Raw genomic sequence first — 23,095 nt, 5'->3', positions numbered from 1 at the left:
AAAAAAGAATATGCATACATATTTAATTGCATTGCAAACCAGTTTGTTCTGAAGCTCAAAGATCATCCCCATCACTCTGTACAGTGGTGCACGGCTGTGCACTGCCAATTGCATGCATTCTAACCAGACAGACAATTCAGAGCTTAATGCATTTTTGGTAGTCAACCTCTACAAAGAATTTGCTGCCGATGTCTGCTAACATCTCACGCATGCACAGTCAATGTTTGTGATGTTAGTGCACATGTGATGGGTAGCTATGGATTCAATGGGTTAATATAGGGACATGCAATGCAACAATGGCCAACTAGTGGGAATGGAGACACTACCTTTGACGAATATGATCTCTTGAATGCCAAGGCGTGTGGTACATAAATCGACTTTAAAGGGGGAATGGTAAAGGGAAAAAAAATAAAAAAAAACATACAAAATGAAGCAAAATCAGTTCAACATTGAAAACAGATGCACAGTAATAAAACAAAGCTGTTTTTAAATGAAACATAAAATTGTGCAAATGCTGAACGTGACCCAGATTGATGAAGCACAATGGAACTTCTGTCCTCAAAAATTAAGTTTCTAGCACTCTCCTGAAGGCAATTAGCTGTGGCAGCCTCTTTGAAGATACAGTCAACTTGGAAATAACTTTTTCTAGAGGAATTATTTGGCCTTTATCTACCTATGGTTTTAACATCCACTGCGCAAGTATGCATACATAGACATACAAAATTTTTGCTTAGGATTTCGAATAATAATTAGCTTATGCTGGGCCATGTTTGGTCTGAACTGGCTCAGCCAACTAGATCGTACTCTGTCACACAACCCTCCATTTACAGTCTGATCTACAACCTCTCCTAGGAGTTGTGTTTATTTCATTGTTTTAAATTATCTCTACTTCACACAAATGATCACTTGCATTTAACTAGCATCATAAATCTTCCTCACTTCTTTGTGACAGGAGAAACACCACATGGGCTCAAAATGAGTTATGTGTCCTACAGTAATGGAACCTCCCTGTCTAAGGAGAGAACCTCCAGAGGGCCTGAGGAGCTAAACTGAGGAGGAGAGGAGGGGGGGGACATGGAGGCAGTGAGGGAGGAGGAGGAGGAGAAGGAGAGCAGGAGAAAATCACTACCTTCTCTATCCATGGACATTCTATGTTACCCTGTACCCGAAAATAAGGCAAGTAAACTTCTTAGGGTTTATAAGAGAAGTAAATTTCCCTTGTATCATGAAGTACAGAGGGCATTGTGCCATTTTGGGCAAACAGCCAGCATTTTGCATTTTCACATTTAATTAACTAAAAACAGTCACAAATGAAAAGCCATAGCACAACTTCAGCATGTATGCAAATTTCAGTAAAAAGCGAGCTACCTGCAGTAGTAAAACACATGTCTGATCACAACAGCGCAATTGTAAGGGAACAATGAGAAACACACTCACAATGACACACGCCTACAAACACAAGACCCGGGAGGCATTTACATCGGGAAGTCTTTACAAGATGCTTCTCTTGAAAGACACGACGTTAAACAACACTGAATTAATTCACTGCTGATCACAGAGAACGGGCTAAACAGAGCAAGCTGTCTGGGAAGCAAGCTCACTACAATTACCAAAAAAGCGACACAAGCACAATTTCAGTTTAGAGAAGGGGTTCACATAAAAGTTATACGGCACACAGGAAGTCAACTCTTACCCCGTAGTAAGTAGCAGGCAGTTTGTAACTTAAAAAAATATAACCCCCACCCCAAATCAGTACAAACCCAGTTTTGCCAGTCTCGAAGTTCAGTTACATTTCTTTTGACAGCAAGGCATTCCAGCGTTTGCACGTATGTTCTACATCCTTGGGCAGGATGCAACAAAACTAGGTAAGTGGAGTTCTCAGATTCATCTCCTCTAAATAAATTCCTTCTCAAAACTATTCTTTAGAAAATAGGCAGATGCTGAGCAAAGAAATTCTTAATGTAACTTCAGCAACAGCAAATGGGAGAAAATGAGACACCACCACCATACCCTTGGCAGAGCTCGTCAGATATTTTCAGTATTAGAATTCCAGGCATCTGCCACTGTCACCTATCCCCTACGATGCTTAATGATGAGATTTTTTTTTTCTGCAAAAGCCATTTTCAATCAAAGTAGCTCAGCACAGAAAAAAAGTGACCGTCAAGGCATACCGAAGTCTGAAAACAAGCGTGGACCTTACTGAAGCCCTGCTTCCTCCTGAAGGAGCTTACAAGGCAGAACAGCAACTCTTATCTGAACCCCCGGTATTGCATATCTGTCCTCTGCTAGCCACAGGTACCTCATTCTTCTGCATCTCTTGGAAAATGCAGAATTTCTCATGAAACGCCTTGAGGGCATGCAAGGAGGAATGGAAGGGGGAGAGAAAAGAGGGAATAAAGTAAAACCAAAATAATCTTCCTCTTAGAAGAGATCTAGACCAACTAGGGAGAGAGATTAAGAGAGAGGTAAGTAAATACAGAAAATTCCTACATACTTCATCAACTCCTTCCATCAGCCTTAAATTCATTAGTTATTCTAATTCATTCCACTATATATACACATAGAAACCATTTCCTATTACACTTCAATTTGCCGTACTTCCATACCTTTGCCCCGTGAGCCAAGTATCAATTAGATCCTGCCATTTGAGACTGATTTGTGCACACTGGATGACAGGTTTGAGACCACTGTGTCTGTGACACACCCTCTCAGATGCTGTCTTCTTCCTAAGGTTTTTTAACATGTGAACCAGGCGCCACCAGGAAGGGACAGGGGGAATACATTTTTCATTCTTCAGTACCAAAAGGGCCTTAGTGTTCCGTGGGGTCAATGAAATCTTTACTTTTTCCTCCAAACCTTGCAAACTCTATCTAGCAGAGCTTAAAAGCTCTCAGGAATTCAAGAAGGACTCTTCCCCATTACTATGATTGAGCGGTTCCTTACATTTTTCACTTACTTTTGCATTAATAGTGCCACCTTAAAATTGAAATAAATAGTTTAAAAGCAACTACCTCTGGCACTTGGCTCTCACCATATATTTTCCACGTGGAAATATGTGCAAATAAACTAAATGTACTTCTTCTCTCTGGGTTTTTATGGAGACATACTGATTTCTCCTCTTTCCTCCTCAATAACTTCCTTAAAGCACCACTTAAAGTGAAACTATTTTGGCTAGAAAGCTGTTGATATGTCTTACAATGTGACATTATAGCACTAGCTCGGGAAGGTTGGTCTGGAACAAGAAACAGCTCTCAGAAGCAGCAGAGTACCTACCAGAACACACTGGAACAAGAACACCAGGCTAAGACCAACCCCTATATACTGGTATTTCATAGGGGCTCACTACTATGTATTTCAGCTTCACAGTTGTTACCTACGCACACAGACACAGGGAAACACTCAGCAACTACCAAGAAGTCCTCAAAGAAAACAGAGTCAAAATGGAAGAAACAGCTGATGACTCATCTTTTTTCCCAAAAGAGAAGGTACTAATTCAGACCATACACATTCTCTTTTCCCAGGAAAAATAAGCAAACCTGCAAGAGTTGCAAAATTGCAGCCTGTATCTTACCTCTTAGTTGATGATCTGTCTTGACTATGTTCTTGATGTATTCAAAAGTACAATCCTGCCTGCAGTTTGTTTGGAATTCTACCACTTCAATCTATCAAAGAGGCTGGTAAAACAATATCCTAAAATCGGACTCTTAGAAAAAGTGAGAACCATCTCACTGTTATCTTTTTGCAATATCATTAGAGACAGTGAAATTTAACTCTTCTGACATTTAATGTCTGTTTTCTGTAGATCATTGGCATGCTCACAATAGGGATAAAATTCACTATTCTGACTGATATTTTGTTGTAAAGTAATGTCACAGTGAGACAACGGATCTTCCACGTAACAGCAGCGGGGAGTAGCTTGCAATTGTGAAACCAAGTGAAACCAACTCATTTTAGGCAGAACAGTCAGACAACTTACAGGAAAGCCTGTTCCATGGAAGAAACAGCAAGAACAACAAAATTAATCATCCAAGCTTCTGATGTGGTTCTCTGCGACTGTGACCTGCATGATGCTAGATCTATCTAAAATGCATTTCCCATCTACCTACCTCTCGCTTAGATTTCTGGGAGGAGCGTTCCAGAATATCATCACTGGAGAGGTCAGAGTCCTCTGAGAAACTCAGGTGTTGACGGAGATGCAAATCTGAGAAGCCGGGAATAAAAAGGGGAAGTTAGAGAAATGGTAACTAATCTTCCTGTAAAGATTTCAGAACTCAGTTGGTAAGTTGTTTGATTGAGTTTCAAAAATACTTAGGCCTTTTATGCCAGTCTCCGTTGCTTCACCTGGTATTACAGAGTGATCAGAGAAGCACTGCTCCACAAATTGATCAATGTTAGTTAGAAGCTCCATTTTAAGAGCACATGACTTTCTGCAAATGCTGTTAAAAATAACGGTCATGATTCTCCCTTTGTACTGTAGTACTGTATCAGTGCTCTTACCACAGAGCACTTGGATGACAGCAGCTGGCACTGTTTTGGCTATTTATACAAGGCTAGAGAAATGTAACGTTTGCTTTCGATCACATTTATGGCTATCTTATTTACTGTATCACAAGTTGCCATTAAATGTCTCCACCTGCACCTGACGGCATGTGAGAGATTTACATGAGGCCACAGAATCCCCACTTCATAGATCAGCAGACAGTTGCCAGATCACTGAGAACACGGGAGTAACTGCATCTCTGCAGTCTTCCGCATCCATGGAGCCAAGTTGAAAGAAAGAGAACAGACCACCCAAGGAAAAGATGAGGATCAGACTTAAAATAGAGATGAAATGTCACAAACAACTGATTTCAACAAACAGTGCTTATTTCTCAAATCAGTCTAAGGCAGAAAACAGATGCGCCTTGTACATATCGCGAGTAGCGAAGCTTTTATTTAAGGATCCATTTTTTTCAGTGGCACATCAACTAATTCTGTCAATATGCAAACATACAATTCTAGCCACTAGCACTTATCTTAATCTGTCCATTTGACACAGGGGAGCAGCGTCATTCAACACAGCAGCTGAATGACAAAGTAAGCCAAACCTACTTTCAAGGACACCTATCTGTAAGAAAAATACATAAGGCAGAGGCACGTATTTTTTATACCTGCAGCTGTAACCAGGGGAGAAGCTTTGTGCTTGCCAGAATCCACAGTGGCACTACTTGAGGGAGTACTTGGGCAGGATTTGTCATCAGTCTTTTTCTTCTTGTCTTTCTTATATCCAGAGAAAACAGACTTCCATAATGACCTAGGCTTTGTTGCTTCCTCTGTCCCACCACTAGATTTGTCAGAAAGCCTGCTGTCATTTTTGGATTTCTTCTCCTTTTTGTTCTTACGAGGGGAGAAAATAGAAGTTCTTTTCTTACTCTTCCCACTGGAGCCTTCTGAAGAGGTGACAGACCCTTCAGGTCCAGCCACATCAGCAGCAGGAGTGGAGAACTTCTCACTAGCAGCATCATGCTTTCGTGTGGAACCCTCTGGTATTTTCAAGGCCAGATGCTTTGGAGAGTCATAAAACAACTCTTTGGTCTTCAACGGCATAGAAGACGCCTTTCGTGCCCTTGTGGCCCCCGCAGCAGCTGCAGCCATCTCCATATCTTTCATCTTACACAACTGTTTAGCCATGGCATCACGTAGTGCTTGGCTCTTGACAGACTTCTCTCTGGCTCTCATTCTTTCTTCAGCAAGCTCCTTGGCCTCCACAGAAATTTCAGGCAACACTCTCTTCTTTTGGTTAACTCCTCCTTCCATTGAGGGTGGACCACCATTTTCTTTGACCAAGGGCAAAAGAAGTGGTTTCTCTGGCCTTGGTCTACTGGTAGGAGGTGTAAAGAACTTCTCATGAAGGCTTGAGTCCTCCGTCCTGTCATCATATGTGTCCTCTACATCATCAGCAAATGGAATCTCATCCACACTCTCTGCAAAAGACTTTCGCACGTCATCTTTTTTGGCCTGGGTTGACTCTTTGGCAGCAGAGGTCGGCTCACGGCGTGGGGGAGCAGGAGGTGTTGATGCTGGTGTTGGAGGAGACCTGGCTTCAACCTCATTCTGCCAGACTGCTTGATGTCTCTTTCTACGCAAAGTGGCTGGTTCTTCATCCTGAGGTGGTGGTGGTGGAGGACTTGATGGAGGAGTAAGCATGGTAGAGTCAGAAGTGTTGAAGCTCTGGCTAGCCATAGTTCTCATGTTAGATGAGCTCTCCTGAAGGCCAAGTCCAGAACTGCTGGATACATCTCTCCTTTCTTCACTGGAACTCCTTAGCTCTTTTTCTGATGGAGATTTTGGAGTGAGCAGAGAAATCTGCTCGTTTTCTAACTTGGACAGTCCCTGTCTTCTTGGGGCAGGCTGTGGTTTCACAAGCTGGAGCCTTTCATCCCCTGAAATATTCTCAGTATTAAAAGTCTTCAGAGGAGTTGTCTCAAGGGCAGATACAGTAAAGTTCGTCTCTGTGCGTTTGTTTCTGTCTACTGGGGTGAGTCCTAAGCTCCTCCGGATTTCAGCACTCTTCATCCAAAACTCTTCCACAAGGTTACTCCGTTTCAAGGCTTCTTCTGCAGTAGTAGGGCTCCCCAGTTTTTCCACCTCACTATCCTGGCCCCTAAGGACCAGTTTAGCTAAAGGAGTAGACGTTAAGGCTGGGACAGGTTGGAAACATACTGGAGGCTCCACTGGGGATGGAATGGATGTTTCAGCAGAAGGCAAAGGCTGGGAACAGATAGGCATTTGAGCCGATGTTGGGGATGAAGCCAACGTTGGTCCTGCTGGCTGAGACTCTGCTAGTGATGTAGGTGCGATGGCTTCTGATGATGCAACTGGCTGGGATAACACTGGAGATGGTGGCACCAAAGGGCTCTTAACTTTCCTGTCTTTGGGAATTTCATCCTTTGGTCCTTCTTCAAGAATGAAAGGCTCAGGAAAAAAGCGTCCCTCTGGAGATTTTATTGCACGGATTACTTCAGCCAGGGGATCTTTTGCATCCTACAAAAAATGAAAAAGGAAATTTTAATAGTCACTGGGCATATCAGAATACGTTTCTTTTTTTTTTTTGCATTTAACAAAGTCAGCAATAAGGAGACCATCCAAGTATCAAAATATGAAAAAAACCCACACATGGCATCCTATTCACAGGCCTGGAACATCACTTAGGATATCTCCTCAGGTATGGTTCACTTTTCTGTCACATTGTATAAACCATCCTCTGTAGATGATAACAAGGCAAATTTAAATTTTGGAAGAAAAAACACTAAACTAAACCCCAGAAAGCCATTTTTATCTTTTCCTGCTTTCCCTTCAACTCTCCAACTCTGTGTATTGTGGTGGTCCCTCATCTCAAAGAAACCTGATGCAAGTCTTTCCAGCTCTCATCAATATAGCACTTTCTGCTGGCTAGCATCTACTGTCATGTTTTCTTAAAGCAAGGGGTGCTTTCTCTGTTAAAAGTAAATTAGGCTGCAATTCCTTTGCCCCTTAATGGTCTGAGAAGTGTTGCTTTTCATCTCCTGCATCCAGACTGCCATATTACTGAGTAGCACAATTCGTTGTTTTACAATTTAACCCTTCGGCAGTGGACCCTTCTTAATGAATTCTGGTATTATTCTTTCCGATGACATCTTTTGCACCGTCTTTATTTTGAATGCAGACAGTTTGGTTTAACTGACACATGACCATGAGAGCATGAATCTCTCTATCCGTGTGCTTGTATGACATATATTAAACACCCAGGTCTGGAGTACTGCATTTAGGCACTGCCCTGATATAAACAATGTCTTCCAGAATCATTAAATGGTCCTGAAAAAAACCGCTCAATTTTAATAGAAAGTGAATGTTGTCAGCAATTGCTGTTGGCAAACCAGTCTCATCCCATAATGTGTCCACTGTAAAAGTAAACTAGTTGATGATGAAACTCTCTAGGATAAAGTCTAATCTTTTAGTAATTCCTTAAAAACAAGCACTTAGGAGGGAAAAAATTGAATTGAACGTTTTAAGGGTCATGTACTTCCTGCTCGTACACATAGGTAGCTGGAAACACCACAGTATGCTTGTATGCTGACTCCAGGGCTGACAACATGACAGTACATCATTGCTATGTCTCACATCTTTAAGCTGAACTATGTTGTTACTCTGGAATAAATAAGCACAGCTTTGCTTACTACTAAGTAATACAAATATAGTTTTGAATTGCAACTGTACAGAATCTGATTTTGGTACAGAAAAAAGATAGCCAAATCAGGATAAACAGGAAACACTTTATGGCTCCTCTCATGCATTATACATATATCTCTTGTTAACTGCACAATGAAATTAAAATATCCTATGTAATTCCTTTTCGGGCTTTGTGATGGGAACTTGTGTGACTGTGACAGAGCCACTACACTCTGAAGATAGGAAAGAAAAATAGTATATTATTTCAAGTCTAAATGAAATCAGATTTCAAGATCAACATAAATTATAGAGACAGGAAAGGAGGAAAGCCCACTGCTGTCAGTCCTCTTCAGTTTTTCCAACAAACTGTTCTATTGAACAACAGGTAGTACGCAGAAAATTCCAAGATTCCCTTCCTTACCTCTGCTTGTTTTGCTCTGGGACTATCAACTGGAGACAGAGGAAGAACACTGTCACTAGATGACTGGATAGGGATGGATGGCTTGCATGGATCTAGTGAAAGCAAAAATATTTCCAAAAATACATGTGACTGCTAACATTCTTTTTTTCTTATGTTACACACAGCAAGTAATGACAAATTTCTCAGCTTCTTACAAATTCTAGATCTGACATCTGGAACCTAGTCAAAAATTTTTAAATGTCCAAATGGTACAAGCTTTTTAATGTAAAAACTTCTACAAGTAAAAGCAGTTAGATGGGCTCTTACACTTTAGGAAGCTGTAATTAATGGATTCAGAACATTCTTCTCAAAATGTTAATGCAAGCACATAGCTTGCTTGCCACTGAGAGTAGTGAGATGGTTCAAATCCAAAAGACTGTCTTCTCTTAAATTTAATAAATGTATAGACTATCTCAAATGTAATTACAATCATCGAAACACTGATGGGAAAGCTATTACCTTTTGTCACACTGCAAGAAGCACCTTCTGCTCCTTCTTCATCTTCTTCATCTTCAGAGACTTGTAGTTCTGGCTCTTCTATGCTACCTTGATGTAAGCGGAACTCCGCTTCTGCATCAGATGGGATGTCATCTGATAACGGATGGGGCAGGAGAAAAAACGAAGAAGTCTTGGATACAAGTCCATCAGGACACGTGTTTATTATTTTAAAACCTTATATAATCCTTTCTTTCTATTCACATGGTGCTAATCACTTTCATAACCTGAAAACCTAAATGTTTCACCCTTTCTGTGTGTGTGCTAGAGTAATTTAAGCAGTAAATTATGGACTATTAGTACAAATAACTGTATCAGTAACTGAAGTCATACCTTTGCATTTTTCTGGAAATTTTGCAATGTTTTCTTGCATATGTTGTTCATTTTACACTAGCAAGGGAAGATTTTTAGCATAATATTGTGGACTTTTCACAAAATTACTTCTGTTTCTGTTATTAAGCAGGATTAGTACTGAATACGGACAGAAGACCAAGCCCTCCAGTTAGTAGATGGTGACAGGACATGAGAAATTTATTCTACAACCCATGGCGTTGAGGTTCATCTCTTTCTTTTTGTCCCTTCACTCCTGGCTCCCTCTTGACTATTTGAAATAAACTCCTACATCACTAAAAATAAGATCAGGCTTAAGTACTGTCATACAAAGTATTTTCTGTTCTACACAATTCTGTTCACCTAACAGGCTTAGATGATGCACAGTGGAACCCTACCGTCATCCAGCTCTGCACCCGTGTCTCCTTCTTCACCTGCCTGTCCTTCAGTGTCTGCCGGCTCCGTGCCCAGCTCGTCCTCCACATCATTATCCTCACATGGAGCTAGAATATATCCAAATATTGAGAAAAAAGAAAAAAACAAAACTATACAGTGAAAAGGTTCTACATTGAACTTTATCAACAGTTTATAGCTGAGATATTTATTAATTGTTGCTAAAAAAAGAAATACTGAAATGTGCCACCTGGAAAGACATCTATGGTGAAATGATACTTGCAGACTCCAACAAATCAAGGAATGCCTGCTCTTGGTACTTGCCTACTCCAAGGTATTTGCAGTGAAAGCAGCCAGGGCTGCTTCTAAGCAACAGGCCTTGTGAAAAATTAAACAAGAAGGGGACTGGGAGGACATTAAACCAGAAAAAAAGTTTACTGTTCTTCCAGAAAGATTATTTTTTTTCTTTACCACACCGGAACAGATACCACCACTTTATACCATATGTGTATTAGGTGAAAACTGGAATATCAGAATGTACCACAACCGTTCACCTGGAAATTGAAACAGGCTTTTAAGGGTGTATATCAGAGACAGAGTCTAGCTCTAGGATTGATCATTATTACATCTGGGAACTGTTTAACTCTGACTACAGCAGTCTTTGGTAAAAGGGTCTAGGAGACTTGATATGCTGTACAAGTAACTAGGACACAAATTAATTGCGATATTTTTAACTAAGTAAAATGATATATTCAAAACTTTATTTTCTGTTACCTATCATAATTTGACTTGCTGGGTCAAAATAAAGAAAAGATTCTTGAATTGATAACTCTGAAAAGGGCATTTGACATTACTACTTGTTACCGGATGTAATTACAGGAGGAGAGACAAGACCAAACTGTAGGGTCTAAATTTCTTTATTAAATGACACTTTTTAAAAAAACCTAAACCTTATCACACCTTGTCCCATCTCTGGTGCTATGGATGATTTGCTTATTTTTTTTTTGTTAAGCATTTTATAAAACATAATTTAAATATTAAAAAAAGGAATTGAGCACTTCCAAGTTTTTTCCTAGAGTCAGTCAACTATGTTTTTTAGATTTGCGCAGCAAGTTAGCATCAATTCATGTTCAACAACATGCAGACGTTTAACTCTGTTGTATATCCTATTGCAAATGTGTACACCGTCAGCATGTATTATTATGCATAACGTTTGCTAGTTATACACATAGGATATGGTCCTATAATGATGATAACAGATATATTTATAACCTTCTTGGTTGCATCTATACCAGTAAACTAAGCGGTGCAAGTCATACAGTGAATGCATAGTGTCATACTGTCATCTTTAGGAGGGCTCCTGGCATGACTCCCAGCAGCTAGTTCCCATGGTAGGGCTGGAGGCTGTTTGCAATCAGCACTCCGGATGCAACCCTCTGATTCTGAACGGCAAAAAAGTTTAGCCATATGGGAGCAAATCATGCCGTGTCAGCTTTCTTCAGAGTCAGAGAGTAGGCCCTGATCCTTTTTATTTACTAGTGACAATGTGGATTTTGGAACCATTTATATGCTAGCATTACTAATTAAGACAATCTTGAAAACAAACCAATTCTCCCTAAAACTCAGGTCTTGCAGCCTCTCCTCTTTCTCTTATAGAGGTTTTTGCTTCAGTGGGTGGTTTGCCTTCCTCCTTCAACCTGACAATTTCTCTTTTTCCACGCTTCTCCTCTCTGTAGTATTAAGACGGACAAATATTTGGGCTAGTTTATTTTCTGTCAACTACTGTAAACAGGCAGTTACACTTAGGTGTGATAAATCACTGGCCTATTCCTTTACATCAGAGGCTTATAAAATCCAGAATCTTACAAACGTTGAGCGTAGGAGACTGAGTCATATAGCAAAGGCTGGACTGCCCACAGAGGCATTTACAAATCTACTGAACAAAACCAAACTGTGCCCCAGTCCGATTGTAGCTTAGGTATGTAGTAGCTTATGTTATTTTCGAAATAATAATGTCATGGGATGATTTTATGGTAGCAGTAAATGTGAGTAATCTTAATCAAAACTTGCAAAAACATAACTCTGATGTTAGGAAAATCTGACACCACTATGTATGTGTGTCTTCAGATCCAGAAACCATGAGCTGACATGATGTGCATAGGGACCGTTGTAGAGAGAAGAGAAAATCAACTCTTAAATAAGTTGGTACACAAAACTCAACAGAAGATTACAGATGCATAGATAAGTAACAACTTGGTGCAAGGGTGGATCCCATTTTGAGGGACATGGAGAGCTTGCAGGTGGCTGGTTATATTATACATATACTGGGCATATACGTATACGCAGTTAGGATAAGGAGCAAGAGGCCAAAAGCTGTCACACAATAACTCAGAAGCTACACACTATGGCAGCCAGAAACTGGGATCAGCACTTGGTTTGTATCAGCTAGCAGCTGTGAGCAGACTGCATCGTGTGCAGACATCTTGTAAACACTGCTGCCTTGCCAAAGCAGCAGCAGAAGCAAAGTTTTATAGGCAAGCTGAATATTCTGATATGCCAAAGCAACTTAGCTGTAGATCAGTCACCTAGCCACGAACTACTCCTGTTCCATTGATCTAGATACCTTCACTGTTTTGCACAAATTTACTCCCTTAGTCTAATCCGAGAATCTTCATGCTCATCGGTTTTGTAATAGAGCTTAGAGGACCACATAAAAAAAAGCAGCTGAGCTCTACCATCCTTCAACATTCCTGCAGCTTTCCTAAATAACATGAACCCCAAGTCAAAGGAGACACAACAGCCATCACTATTGCTAAAGATCCCAGCTTCAACCTTATTCTTCTTTTTTGTTTTCTTCACCAGATAACTCGAGTTTGCAGTTGCTACAGACAACAGCAATTGTTTTAAGCACTCTCTGTCACTTAATCTTTCAACTGCAAGAAAGCCCCATGTTCTTTTAGTCAAGGAGCTAGGGGAAGAATAACTGCTCCAGTCTTCAGTTTACAAAGCAAATCAAAGCACTCAACTAGATTCCTCCTCCTACTTTATTACACCCAAGATAACCTCTCTGTTTGGCCTGCCTTTGGAAGGGTTACAACAAATGTCAAGTTCATGCAAGAATGGACTGTCTGAGCAAGGCGTGCATGCACACTCCCCCTTCCTCCCTCCCTCCCTCCCTCCACGTCCAGTCATGCAGTAGCGACAGGGCTGTAAGTTCCAGGGTTAAAGTACCAGCTCAGCTGCTGAAGGCATGGAAAAGAGACGGGCAGGGTTATTGTGCATTGGAATACATAGAACATCACCAAACTACCTCCAGGGACCGTCTCCAGCCACGCCTGTACCGCCTCATGGCGTACGGAGGGAAGGTCGGATGCTGAATTTAAAAAACAATAAATTGTAAGAAATCAACATTAGACCATTGGTAAGCGTCTAAAACAGAAGAGTGACAAAGGGAAATTCTTCAGTAGCAAATACAGGAATAACACCTATGAGATGTTAAACAACCAATTCCAGGCTTGGGATTTAAATCAAGGTAACATACAAATGGGAGGGAGCTAATCTTCCTTTAGGATCGGTAATGTTAGAGGAAATACGGACAGCACTGAGAAAAACACTGCATCTGACCAGCAAGTTGCTGCTGCTGTGCTCTACTTGAAACTCTGCAGAGGAAGGAAACTCACAGATGAAAGAGCTGAGCAACAAGAGAGAGGGGATCATAACAGGTACCTCAGAACCTGCGCTGCCTGGGTGCAAATGCCAGCAGACGAAGAAGAGTGCCCGATGCAGGATGAGAAGGGCTTCTCTGTACTGTCACGCCACCCCAGGCTTTCAGATCAACCCGCACCGCCAGTGATACTCAAATGGGCTCTCCAAACACCTTGTATCACAGAATACAGCTCAGCCAGAACAAATTTGTCTACTGAACTCAAATTTTCAACTTATGGTGTATCCACAGGTAGTTATTAGCAACAGGCCTTTAAAAACACCCCAAAACCTGCTGATAAGCTTGCACATACCTGTCCTGTATGACAAAGTAATTGAAGCAGCTAATCTATTGACCAGGATTGTCCTAGTTTGGCCCAGATTTAGGGGAAGGGAAGGGAAAGAAACATTGCCTTGCTTCCCAAAGGAAGCTGGAAAGACCACAAAATCAATTTGGAAGGATCAACACAAGTTTTCCTTTCTTTTGCTGACAGCTGTAACCAACACGCTACGGAAAAGCGGGAATTATAAAACACAAATTACAAGAAAGACTCTGAACCTGTAGCACCACAGAGCCTCAAGCAGAAGTAACCTTAATTGTAGTAAATTTAAGAAACTGTTAATATTTTTTACTTAGATTTCTTAAACATTAAGCAACTACTCTAGCAATACTGAATGTTACAGACAGTTGAACACAACCTATTTCTGTGGTTGCAGTAGGAAGGAAATACCCATCTCTTACTTGTAGAGAGCAGATTTCACACCAGAAAATCCCAGTGCTTTCTACAAACTGCAATCAGCCAAACTGATCTGTAACTGCATGTCAAGTTGGACCAGGGTTTAAAAAAACCCTAACATCCAGAACTATGAGGAAAAGATAATTATCTGGAATAGAATATGATCAGGCAACGTGAGGTAAAGCCCTAGGCTTTTTTAATACAGACCAGTCATTAATTTAATCTCACATTTCCTGTAAAAGACATCCCTTCCCACACCATACTTACTCCCTCTACAATTCTGGCACAATGGCTACAGAAGACCACCACCCATCAACTACATTGTTAACTTTTATTAAGCATAGGCTTCTGCATAGGTAAAGCACCTATAACATACTTACCTTAAGACACGTTACAATATAGTTTAGAATAAGGTCAACAGGGACTGCTGGAAGGTGCTTACAAGAGAGCTAGACTGTCAGCATTTTCCCCCAAAAGTTTTCCTTTAAGTAACTGGCAACTCAAAAAGATTACACCTCACTTCAACAAAATAGATATACTGTCAAATCTTAAATACAGGTAGTCAAAACCACCACTGGTCAGATTTGCAAGCCCTTTGAACTCCATTATTCCCTGCTGCAGATGCAGTTACACACTTTGAAAAGCACCAGCAGAGAATCATACTCTACACAGAAGCCAACCATGTTCCATCTTTTCTGTAGTAGCTACACAACATAGCCCTTCAGCTTTCCCTAAAGAGGTATAGAGTCCTCACTGAAACAAAAAGCACATTATAGCTTCCACTACTGCCCCTAAACTCAGTTACTGAGGGCCGATTGCCAGCACTATCAAATCACATGTTTAATGAAGATGCGTGTAATGCTATGGAATCAAAGCAGACACGACAAATGGGTCAGAAGTCACACCACCATGGAGCTGAGAAAGCAGTCATTTTAAGTAGACACTGACCTGAGAAGCAAAATGTTTAACCAAGTGTAATTTCAGTGTAATTTGAAAGTAGTTCCGTTCAATCAATCACTGCTGCCCCTGCTGAAGTGCATAGCTCTTGAAGGCGCAGAAGCAACAGAGTTAAACAGCTGTAACCGTGATCTAGGAATTGACGCTGTGGGGCTGGGGGAAGATTACCTCTGGAGGTGGAGGACTTTGAGGTTGGGACCATTTTTTCCTCCTCCTCTTTTTCACGGATGTGTGTCCAGTGCACATCTGCCAGGATCTCCAGAGGATCCACGGGATTTACAATCTGCTGCAGTCTAAGGTTTCCAGCTAGCAGGAGAAGGGCATGGTGTACCAGGTTGTAGGCAGGGTGGTATGAAGGACAGGGAGGAAAAGATGGGAGAACAGTGGAAAGGAAAGGTAACACATCATAGGGAAGGAAATAGGAAAAGAAGAAAAGAATATGTTACTGGCTAAGATCAGTTTGCGAGACAGACAGAAAAAGCTCAGCATTGTGTGTGCACACGTACACCAATACAGCGCTCCTCATATTCCCCATCAAAGCTGAATAATGCCATTCCAAAGGCAAAAAAATGCTATTAAAAACTTCATTGTAGATTACCTCTATTGCAAGCAGCTTCACTGAAATGAAAGACATTCTCTGGGTGTCCAACAGTATGTGGTATGTAAATACCAATTTAGCAGAAATTTCCAGCTCCTTCAGCCTACTCATTATGATTATTGCCAAAGACGTCTTGCTGTTAAAGGCAAGGGACAATCTACATTGTAGTTTGATGCACCAAAACAAAAGGTCTTTCATTCCCTACTACTGGGTTAAGTACTCCTTTCTATGCTGGGTGCATATTTCTTTGTGAATTAAATTACATGATGTATCTCAGAGTTTCAAATGTGTGTGTATAGATGTGTACGCACACATGGGTGCACACTTACTTTAGCACTTAAAACAGTACTTTGTTTAATCCTGCTCTTTTTACTGACTCGTTTGAAGGGTAGAATTTTTTTTCTGAAGAATAACAGTATTTTCATTATGACTTAACAGCTCCCCAGCTCTCCACAAGGGACTTCCTGTTGCACAAATGAATTTGTTTAAAAGAAATTCCATTACTCCTCAATTACCTGCCTACACAAAGCTCAGCTACTTATGGAGTTTCAAAGGGAATAATGGGCACCTAAAGCAACTGATAAGCAACTTGCTTAACTGATGCAGAATACGCACCTTGGGACCATCTACTCTGAAGTGAGTATTATATTCATAGACCCTGTCCTCTATTGCTATCTGCTGTGGGATTATAGCTCAGGTTTTATTTACCCATAATAAAATAATTCATTCTACAGGGACAGATGTTCAGCATCTGCAGGAGTGGTCTTCGAAAGCAAATGACTCATCCTGGAAAGTAAAATGCCCACTTACTTTGTAGGAAGTCAATTTTCTCCACAGCTGGATTACTACTGAGTAGGGCAAAACACCGTTTCAGCAGTTTAGAACCTCAAAGCAATTAGATTTTCGTGTGGTGGACTAGTGTTTGAAGGAAATAAGAAGTATTAGCAGCATATAGAGGCTGCACTTGTGATTTCCTGCTCTCTTGTTTTAATCAAGTTCCTCTCTCCTGGCCATGTTTTCCCCAGACATGACAAAGTGTTTGGGACTTCTGTTTCAGGATTGACTGTGTGTGACATTTGGCACTAAAACTGCAGAAGAAACAGGCAAAAGGAACTGCAGGAAGGACAACATCACCAGCTGGTTATTAAAGGAGAATAGGGATCAGGCACACAAACTCAAATGCAGAGCAGGATTCACAATTTAGCCAAGTATTTATCAGTTTTATGTCTCTGTTGCTTCATCAGAGAGTTTTCGTATCAATTGGCACAACCGCGTGGTCTGACAGAGCTCCTGGACATCCTGCAGGGACAGGAACCTAAGCTTTTCTCACTCCATACCAAAGCACTCGCATGCAGGCCCCAAGATGAGTAGAGTTAGCGTTTGCATTGCCACACAAAATTTTGTGTTAAAAGGTTTAGGTTTGCCAGCAATGGCTGAGAAGTATATAGTCACTCAGCAAGGCTCAGAAAGAGCAGGTCCCACGTGTTCTGCATGTTTTAAAATGGATTTCTCTGGGATTTAGACCAGTGTAACTTACACACCTTCAGTTACTCCACAAGTCTCTAGACAGAGGCCTGTCCTGATTAGGACATGGTTCCTTCTCACCTTCAGTAAATAAATAGCAGCACAGCCCACCATGAAGGACTGCTGCTTAGCTAACAGGCAAACCTAACTTTTCCTTGAGGTTTAAATGCTTGAGAATTTCAAACGACACCTGGTGTAGCCTTCCCTCAAGGCTGCCTGCTGAGCTTTGCAGGAAGCTGGACATTAATTGCACTTACATTTGGAAAGGTAGCTTTCCCCTCTAGTTCCACGGTAGCACCTACCAGCATTTTACAAGCAGAGGGCAGTCTCAATGTTTAACTTTAATGGAATGAGAAGCCACCCACAAATCTTTAGGAGTCAGGTCTAAAGCACACTAGCAACTGCAATAGGGGGAACTTCTTCAGTTATGCTCTTCGTCATCTTACTAATACTTCTCATTCTTACCATCAGAAAAGTTAAGTTGGAAAAAATTGTAATACCTCTTTTTTTTTTTTTTAAAAAAAAAAAAAAAAGAGTCAGAAGCTAAGCTACAGTTGTTACAACCATAAACTGCAAAATATGCAGTTTGACAACTGCATATGCCCTCTTACCTGCAGGAAGGCACTCGGATTTTCCTCTTATGTGTTCTGGCTCTAATGAACCACATTGAGGGAATAAGGGATTAAAAAACCCACATGACAATGCACCATGGAAAATAACACAATCAGTTAGATTGGAATGTCAGACTAACTTTATGCCCATCGTATGAATGTTTGAAAAATCTTGAGGGATCACTGCAGCTTGATTAGCTTCCCCCACAGACTCTCCCCACAGACACACACTCACAAAGGACAACGACAAAAAAAATGTAAGCTTGTTGACATGGGCAATCTAAAGACAGTACTTCTCATGTGTCCCACGTGCCTGACATATTGCACAGGTGCAATTAGTCTGTGTATGGAACAAATCTGAAACTCCTAAATACATAGGGGTCACTGTTCATGCACATTACTGTAGCAAATTGTCCAGGTTTTCTAGATATCCTGAGGTACTTGGCAGCTTTATCTTTTTCCTAAAACCAGTGGCAATGTCAGACCTCATACATGGCACTGGGACCAGGAGATGAAGATAACACCAGCTACTGAATAAGTTTTTAGAGAGCTGGTAAAGCAATTAAATAAAACACAGAAACTTCTCATGTGGGACCTGCTCTTTAAAATATTCCCCCCTCCTTCGGGGAAATGGTAGCGGAGATGGTATATGGGTACCTTTAAATGTACCCGTGTCCTCTTCATTTGAGAGACGTTGAAGCCAGAGACCTTGCTGCAGCTCGCTCTCCCAAGGGCAATACTCCCCCTCTACAGCAGAGGGAACCACACATCCATATATAACACCAGACACGCGTGTACACACACAAGCGATGAGAGAGAGAAAGAGAGAAAGGACAGAATCAGAAAGAGAGACTGTCTGGAAATCCAGCAACTCCACATACTCCTGCTGTATTCAAAGTGTCCAACAGGAAAACTGCTTGAATGAAACAATGTCCGTCCAAGAACACCATGGTTTAGCAGACTAAACACACAACATGCATGTTACCATACTTTAAAAGCAGTCTTGACTTCCACAGATTTCAGTTACGGAGATACAGCTCCTACATTGAAAAAGTAGCCAAGCAGCCTGCTGAGCTCATCAACAAAACTGCCACCAAGACTCAAAAAGCTGGACCATTGCTTGCATTAGGCAGCCAAAGACCTTTACAAAGAAGCTCTTTGGAGTCTACTAGTCTTCACAAAAAGGAAATGCGAGTACAAAGACAAAGACAAGATCAGCAAGAAATCTGGCATGGTGGTGAAACACTGGAAATATATCTATTCTTAGCACAAACTTTGCATTTTGATGACTGAGACAAACACAGGGGAAGGAGTCTTTCCCTAAGATTTTCCAAAGAAATCCCTCAGAGCTAAAATGGGAACCATCTGAACTCCCTGATTTCTCAAGACCATCTTTTAACTAAGAAGAACTACAAGCAGCTTCTTCTGGGATGCCCTGATGACAGTCACAGGGCACTACCCCTGAGTGAGGCACTCTGCAAAACTGAAAACACTGCCTTCACAATGCTTCCAGCTCTTGCTGACAAAGAACAAAGGGCACATTCAAACCCAATTCCCAATAATAATAAAAAACAACAATAAAACAATACAGAGTCACAAAGCTGTGAATTGCACACGTTGGCATGGTGTATGGGAAGCATATTGTGTTGGTACTATTGCTGTAACTGCCCTGTGGGCAAAGATCTTCTGTATCCAGGATGATTTACCTAAAGCTTTCCTCGACTCCCTCAAAAATCAAAGCAATAAAGAAATGAAAGAAGAAAAGTTTTCCAAGGCAAATCTTTCTCATTCGCATAGCAAATACTCAACTCAGTTTTCTCTGCTGTCTAGCAGAAAGGAAGGACAAATTAATCTGTCTAACCTTCGCTCGACTCCTCATCTTCCTCCTCTTCATCTTCCTCTTCCTCCTCCTCCTCATCTTCTTTGTCCTCAATCTCATGATTTTCCTCAGCCTCAATCTCTTCTTCACTCTTTCCCTTCAGGAGGGCATGGATACGCACAGCCTCTTTCCATGGCACACCACCCAAGTCTGAAGGAGGTTGCTGAGGCAGCAGTAGCTCGTCTTCTTCCTCCTCATCTTCCTCCTCCATCTCTGACTCTGAACTACTGTAAGGGTTTAGAAAAAAACATAAAGAAACAACTAGTTAATGCTTCCTAGTTCAGTCTTAGATCACTGACAAGTTGTTTCAATACATACAAAACGTACGATGGAAACCATAATACTCATTTTCTGCTTTCAATATTTCATAGGCATTTTAGTGACAGCATCATGTGTGGGCTGCAGTATGGTCCTTGCCCTGCTTCTTTTAAAGAAGGTGATGCAGCAAAGTGCCTGTGAAGCCAAGTCCAAATATTTGTGCAGCACTAATTGTTACAGTTTGTGACAGCTGAACAGAGAAGAAACTACTTTCTTCGTATCACATTGCTTTGGATAAACCAGTGCAAGAGTTCTTAGCAGTGTCAGAATGTAGAAGGTCACCCCTTTCAATAATGGCAGCTACTACTGGCTTTTTGGATAGCTAAGATGTTTTTGGCACTTGCTGGGGTGAACCACAGAAGGCTTTGGGAGTGGAAAGAACACACAACATAACTATCAGGCCAAAGGATACAGCATGTGAGCTAAGGAGAGCTGGAGGAAAAAAAAAATACAGAATTCCTCACTTTTCTATATCCCAGACAGAACTATAATGTGTATCCAATTAAGTACACAGTGCACATAGTGGCAAGAAACAGTAGGAAGCAGTGCAAGGATAATTACAATAAAGAGCTTATTATTCTCACAGCAAAGTCTAAAACATGCAAACCAGTAAATCAGTAGTGCTTTTTAGTAGACATCTCTGTTTAATTCTAACAGTTCCTCAGTTTAAGCAGCAGGGGAAAGAAACGTAACCACCTATATAATGATATTTAATCTACACGCTGGACTACCTAGAGGTACTGGGGAGCAAGATGGTTGCATTTGTCACTGGAAAATGAATGTGAACTACAGCACATTCAGAGAACACATCTGCAGGGTGAAAAGGTCCTCTTCCTTTGAGGAATCATCTGAGAACAGAATTCTACTTTTGACGCTTCCTTATGACAGCTATCACTGTAGTTAACAGCCTTTGGCAGAACCCATTCCATATAGACAACAAGAGGGAAAACCGACAAGTTGAAAATAATGCAGTTTACATTTCATGTAGGTCTATAAAATATAACTTGCACAGTTGTTGCAATTCTGTTTCCCAGTCACAGGTGTTACAGTATGTGACAAAATGACAGTTCAAAAAAAAAAAATTATATATGGCAGCACTCTTTCTCTTATATTGCAGATAAGCATATTCAGGTGCAGAACTTCAAATTAGTCCAATACTACACGAACATATCATATTTACGTGATTTTATTCATTTACTTGTCTGAGAGACTATTTCTAATAGCAAAGCTAATAAGAAAAGTAACACTTTTCTCATCCTTTGATTGTCATGTACTTCTGTCCATAGGCTCTTAAATTCTCTTCACTGTTCTGCATATATATAACATTATTTTGCTCAAATTACAACCCACTTTTTCACAGCATACTTATTTTTACCAGGTTGCCTGGTTTTCACATGCTAAATACTGAATACAAACACTGTTGCATGCCACAGACACAGAGACCAAAGCATATTCCAAAGGCTTTACGCAGATATTATCACAGAGACAAAAAAGTGACGTTCCCCTCCTCCCTGATTAACTTTCCCACCCTTTGGTATGGAAATAAACCTGACAGGTGCTGCATGCTGGGGTTTTCGGACGCTGTCAATAAGGTTTATTGCTGCTCAAACTGTTGCCATGATTGCTGAATGGGACAAGCTGCTCCTCTTCAACCAGCCGGCTTATCGCATGCAATATTGACAACAAATTCTTTACCACATAGCTCACTTTACCTTCTTTGGCTTTTATTTATAACTTGCTTTTTGTTTGACCTTTGAACACTGAGAAATGAGAAGCTGAAAGACGGCAGTGAGATGGTCTGGTACAGTGGGCATTCCTTTCAGCGTGGCAACCCTGTGCCACAGGAATTAATTCCACAGCTGAAACTTTTATTTTTCTATACAGCAGAGATCAAAGACCAAAATAAGCTGCTTTATAGAATCTGTATAAGTAGTTGAATATTTCATTAAAAAGGTGCACCTACGCAGATTGAGTGCTGAGGAGAGGAACCCAAACCTGAACTGTGGAAATGAAGCTCTTCCCTTCCCTTGCCATACAAACTCATACAGCACAAGCTGTCCTATGACACTCCTTCAAAAGGCCACGGGGTATTGTACCAAAACTGCAGATGACGTACTGGGAGTTACTGCAAGTTAAGAGAGATGAATAAGGCATCTAAAGGGTTTTCTGCTCCTCAAAAGCTGTCTGGTCAGGGTTTGGTTGCTTAAATGACTTTTTTCTTGTTGAAACTTAAACAAGATTAACTCTCTTTTGAAAAAAAATATACTTTCAATTCTGTTTGCTGCACATTTTCTCTGCAGTGTGAATGCTCCTATGTGTGTGCGTGATGGGAAGCTGGGCAGCAAAGTGCGTGGTCTCTGCTTGATTTAGAGTTAACACCTCACTGAACCTTGAAGCCCAATCCATTGCTCTGTAAGACACAAAAGGAACAAAAAGTTCCCCATCTCCTCCACCTGCTCCTAACCCTGCGGCGCTGCACCAAGACAGTGAAGATGATCAAATCAGGGCTTTGGTTGGTTTGTTGCAGGAGTCAAACTTTTTCTTTTGTTGCTGAAAAAGTGGTCAGACTTTTTCCCTTTCTTTTTTGGAAGGGCTTTCTGTGACATACCATGGAGTGGCTAGAGCTGAACAGAGGATACCTGATAGCTACATCATCTAGAAAATTCTCTTGCTGGTGTTTGGCCCACACAGCCTTACCAATGCTCTGAATAAATTACTTGCCGTATTTGAATTCAGGACAGAAATTTTTCCAGGTCAAACTGACAGGGAACTTGGTATATTTTCTCTTACCCCTCTATGATAGAGTGTGAGTTGTCCACTAAACACCACTTTTCACATGCAAAATTATACAATTCCATCTACTACAGAGAGAAATAGTGAGTATAATACAGGTTAACAGAAGGG

At 41.0% G+C, this 23,095-nt stretch overlaps 1 protein-coding gene across 11 annotated transcripts in view; it reads right to left on the bottom strand.

The window, feature by feature from the left end:
• MICAL3 (microtubule associated monooxygenase, calponin and LIM domain containing 3) overlaps window positions 1-23,095 on the bottom strand; it is a 197,286-nt gene that overhangs the window by 25,308 nt on the left and 148,883 nt on the right. For 7 of the 11 annotated variants that reach the window (XM_054189482.1, XM_054189491.1, XM_054189465.1 and 4 more), the window contains 10 exons: window positions 19,856-20,100; window positions 18,652-18,741; window positions 15,430-15,567; window positions 13,176-13,238; window positions 9,871-9,975; window positions 9,107-9,238; window positions 8,609-8,700; window positions 5,151-7,023; window positions 4,107-4,201; window positions 327-377 (listed from right to left, as the gene is read on the bottom strand). In XM_054189482.1, the coding sequence (XP_054045457.1) occupies window positions 327-377; window positions 4,107-4,201; window positions 5,151-7,023; window positions 8,609-8,700; window positions 9,107-9,238; window positions 9,871-9,975; window positions 13,176-13,238; window positions 15,430-15,567; window positions 18,652-18,741; window positions 19,856-20,100 (2,884 nt within the window). Of the gene's footprint in view, window positions 1-326; window positions 378-2,299; window positions 2,348-4,106; window positions 4,202-5,150; window positions 7,024-8,608; window positions 8,701-9,106; window positions 9,239-9,870; window positions 9,976-13,175; window positions 13,239-15,429; window positions 15,568-18,651; window positions 18,742-19,855; window positions 20,101-23,095 lie in introns of all 11 variants that reach the window. The other 4 variants (XM_054189553.1, XM_054189501.1, XM_054189528.1 and 1 more) reach the window with 4 other exon arrangements.

Source organism: Rissa tridactyla, chromosome 1 (assembly GCF_028500815.1).
Source record: "Rissa tridactyla isolate bRisTri1 chromosome 1, bRisTri1.patW.cur.20221130, whole genome shotgun sequence".
NCBI lineage: Eukaryota > Metazoa > Chordata > Aves > Charadriiformes > Laridae > Rissa > Rissa tridactyla.
The sequence above is the reverse complement of the archived record's forward strand: the minus strand, read 5'-3'. Positions and strand labels throughout refer to the sequence as shown.